The sequence below is a fragment of the Hipposideros armiger genome, unplaced genomic scaffold (genome assembly GCF_001890085.2).
Source record: "Hipposideros armiger isolate ML-2016 unplaced genomic scaffold, ASM189008v1 scaffold_87, whole genome shotgun sequence".
NCBI classification, from domain to species: Eukaryota; Metazoa; Chordata; class Mammalia; order Chiroptera; family Hipposideridae; genus Hipposideros; species Hipposideros armiger.
Genome location: NW_017731437.1, coordinates 1216381 through 1219943, shown reverse-complemented (window position 1 = coordinate 1219943; position 3563 = coordinate 1216381). Strand labels below are relative to the sequence as shown.

The 3563-nt window shown below is 58.8% G+C and overlaps 1 protein-coding gene across 1 annotated transcript in view; it reads right to left on the bottom strand.

Annotated features, from left to right (window-relative positions):
- Positions 1-2456, bottom strand: part of ZACN (zinc activated ion channel) — a 3729-nt gene extending 1273 nt beyond the window's left edge. Inside the window, exons 1-7 of the mRNA XM_019644238.1 lie at positions 2308-2456; positions 2104-2228; positions 1906-1950; positions 1631-1737; positions 1190-1359; positions 297-421; positions 3-170 (exon numbers count right to left, since the gene is read on the bottom strand). Coding sequence (XP_019499783.1) covers positions 3-170; positions 297-421; positions 1190-1359; positions 1631-1737; positions 1906-1950; positions 2104-2228; positions 2308-2404 — 837 coding nt within the window. The 5' untranslated portion in view covers positions 2405-2456. The remainder of the gene's footprint in view (positions 1-2; positions 171-296; positions 422-1189; positions 1360-1630; positions 1738-1905; positions 1951-2103; positions 2229-2307) is intronic.
- Between the last annotated feature and the right edge of the window lie 1107 nt (positions 2457-3563).

The following is a 3563-nucleotide window of genomic DNA, read 5'->3' as shown; positions in this document are numbered from 1 at the left end:
ACCAGGGAGGAGTGGAAGACCAGGTAACCCAGCAGCAGGGTCACCTTGTAGGCAGTGCGCTCGGTGGCCTGGAGGGGCAGCAGCCCCCCACACACGTCAGCCAACAGCAGCGCCTCCCCGGGTACCAACAGAGCTATGATGGCCTTCAGTGCTGTGTTCTCTAGGCGCAGCTGGAAGAAAGTTGGGCCTTTCTGGGGGTGTGTGCAGGGGGTGGGCAGCAGAAGGGTGATGTCACGGCCTCTGACTCTGCATCCTCAACGCCCCATCAGCCCTCCGTCAGCCACCTCCTGACTCACCGTCACCTGGAAGCAGGGTACCAGCTGCTGGGGGGGGACTTGGGTTTTCAAATCCCGAACTATGTACTCCCTCTTGACACTCACGATCTCATTCACCACGTGGGGCTGGAACTCGAGCTCCATCACTGGGAGGCGTGGGGGTGAGAATGGCGAACTAGGAAAAAGATAGCCCTGCCCCCAAATCGCCCTTGGGAATAGAGGCAGGGACAAGCTGGTTCCCAGGGATGATGGAGATGTGATGGCTGCTGGGGGCAGACTTGGAGATGAAACTGACCCTGAATTTGCAACCCCTCAAGTTTTCTCCAGTTAGAGGAAGGGGCCTTATCAGATTCATAGATGAATTTTCATTGCAAAAATAAATGCACTTTGCGTTACTTCCTGGAGGGGAAGTGGCCGCAGACTCTTCTCCCAGTATATCATCTCACACCTGAAATACTAGTATTCGTGGGGCGGCAGCTGTGGTATTTCCTGGAGGGCAGGGATGGAAGGGCAGAGTGGGACTTCTCTACCAAGTTGAACATCACCTGGTGTGTCTGTGGGTATTTACTGGGCGGCTGCACCTTTAGGATGAGGCCACAGTGACCTGAGCTGAACAGTGGCTCAGCCACTGCAGTTTGGCCCTGGCTGTTGAGGGCCTTTGCTGTGGGGTAGCTGAGGGGCAGGAGAGAAGACTGAGGAGGGGCCACAGAGAGATAGTGGCTGTGATAGTGGGACGGGCAGCATGAGAAGCCTGGTCTGCTCCTGGATCCATTCAACGCCCCTAAGCCTGGGAGGTGGACTGGTGTGAACACAGGCTGCCTACCCGTGTGTTAGACGTTAGCCAGAGGCCAACCCCTCCCCGCTCTCCTCCCCTCCCCGCTCCCCCGCCACCCCAGCTCTTGTCCTGTCAGCACCAGTGTTGCTGAGAGCATAGAAGCTGAGGGTGCAGTCGCTCTGGTCCCTGGGAAAGTGGAGAAGCTCAAAGTCGCAGTTGGTCTCCGTAGTGAGGGCCACATAGAGCTCGACGTGGCCATCTCGGTCCACCTGGGCCCGTGGGCTCTGGTCCTGCCAGTCCACCCAGAGCCTGTGGGAAAACGGCACCAGGGCCGGAGGTCGAGTTCCTTCTCTGAAGCGGGAGGACAGAAAGACAGCCCTATGCCCAGCTGCCATCCCCTGCCCTCAGGGTTCCAAAAGGGAGAGGGGAACAGGGTAGTGGAGGCGCCCTGGTGGTCCTGGTCCGGCAGGGCCACCAGGAGGGGGATCTGCACTGAGGACCTCCAGGCTCTAGGTGCAGAGGACAGATACAGGACAGATGGGGTGGTGGTTCCGGGGACCAGCACTCCCTCCTCCCTTACGCCTCTTGGAGAGTGAGTCCCGGTGTCCACAGTGAGTCCCAGGGCAGTGTTACCAAGCGCGGTGGGTACTCACTGCCATTCCAGGCCAGGCGAGTGTCCAGCCAGGCCTGGGAACACAAAGACCACTAAGGTCATGGCTCTCCGTTTATACGTCTCTCTCTCTCTCAGTTGGGTGAGTAGGTTGATGAAGGCCGGTACTTCTGAGCTGGACTCAGCCGGTTCTCCTGTCCCACCTGCGCCCTTTTAGCCCCGCCCCCCACCCCTGTGGGGCTTACCAGCCGAAGCAGCAACATGGAGGACATTGTGTACCGCAGGATGTCCTGGGGGAGGGGGCAATGTGTCACCTGGGGAGTGGGTGCTACATGACAAAAGAAGGTGGGAGACCCCAGCACTGCAGGGGCGGAGTCCTGTCCTATCCCCATCCCCAGCTCAGCACTGGGGTCCTGCCAGTGCCGCGGCCTGAGGACACTTACCACGTTAAACACATTGGATACGAACACCTGCACGTCTACGAGCAGGGGCGCGCTCCCGTTGTTCGGAATTTGCATGGTTTCCTGAACCGCCAGGGGCGAGTTGAGGTGGAAGAAGGATGGCCAGGCTGAGGGATGGAGGTCGAGGTCAGCCGGGTGCCCTGGGGCCCAAATCCCAAGGCACGGGACTTGATGCCTTCCACCTACCAACCGCTGGCGTGCGGAAGCCGCGACCCTGAACCAAGGGCAGGGTGGTGCCTAGTCTGAGCACAGCGATGTGGAGCAGGAGCCGCAGGGCCATCATCAGCGGCTGCGCGGAGGGGCTGGATCAGCGGCGCCTAACCTGCAACCTCTAAGTCGGTTTCTGGGGAACTGGGCAGTTGGTCAAGGCAGCTGCTCTGTGCAATGACCCTGGAGCTTTGGACTTAGTACCCCCACCCCCACCCCACCCTGGGTTCTGCAAACACCGGAAGACAAAGCCCAGGACCCAGCCCTGCCCGCCCTGCACCTGCCTAGGTTTTCCTGTCCCGCTCCATTTCCACCACCTGGACTGGGTTGCCACGTTCAAGGCCCAGCAAGTGGCCTGAGCAAACACAGAACCCCCCTCCTTCTCCCGCCCCCGCCCTTCCCTGACTGTCCTTCCAGTTTAGGCAGATATCGCAGGCCTCCCTTGAGTTTCCATAGTGAGCACCCGCTTGGCTAAGTAACGAAGCCCTTGTCAAAGTACCTTGCACTCAACGATGTGAAATGGGTACACCCTTGAGAATTTTCTTGCCTCTCCTTAAACACAATTGATTTCAAGTAAAGAGCCTTGACTCAAGGACTCCAGGAATGAGGCTAACCCGGGGACAGATAGAGGCTAGCTCATGAGTAAAGCCGGAGGACATTCCTGTTCTGCACTAGAGTCTCTGTCTACCCCACCCCAGCAGTGCCTTAGAACCGCTGGGGTGCGCCACCGGCAGAGGGGGGAAGGGATTTCCCGGGCCGGAAGGGAGAAACCGAGCCATTTCGAGACCTGATCCAGAATAGCTGCAGCCAGGGAAGAAAACTCCAAGGCTGAAAGTCCGTAGGCACTGATAGGGCTGCCGAGACTCTAAACGGCCCCAGGGAGCTGGGAGCCAGCGAGGACCCACCACACGCGGGCGCACGAACGCTACAAGAAACACACGTAGTGTCTGCGTCTGTCATCGACCGACTTTATCAAGTGCAGTGAGCTTCAACACCCTGCCTGCTTTTGTCGCATGCACTGGCAGCTGCTGGTTTACCGATCTATATATACCTGGCCTGGCGACTCCGGATGGACACGCGCAAAGAGCCTTTGGGCATCGTGCGCTCCCCAGCGTCATTTAGAAATTTCTATGCGGATTTTAACTCGGCTGTCTTCGTGTGGTCCGCCCTCTCCCCCTGTAGTTCAGCAAAGCACCCTGCACCCAATCATCCAAAGCTCCCCTGTGAAGTACCAG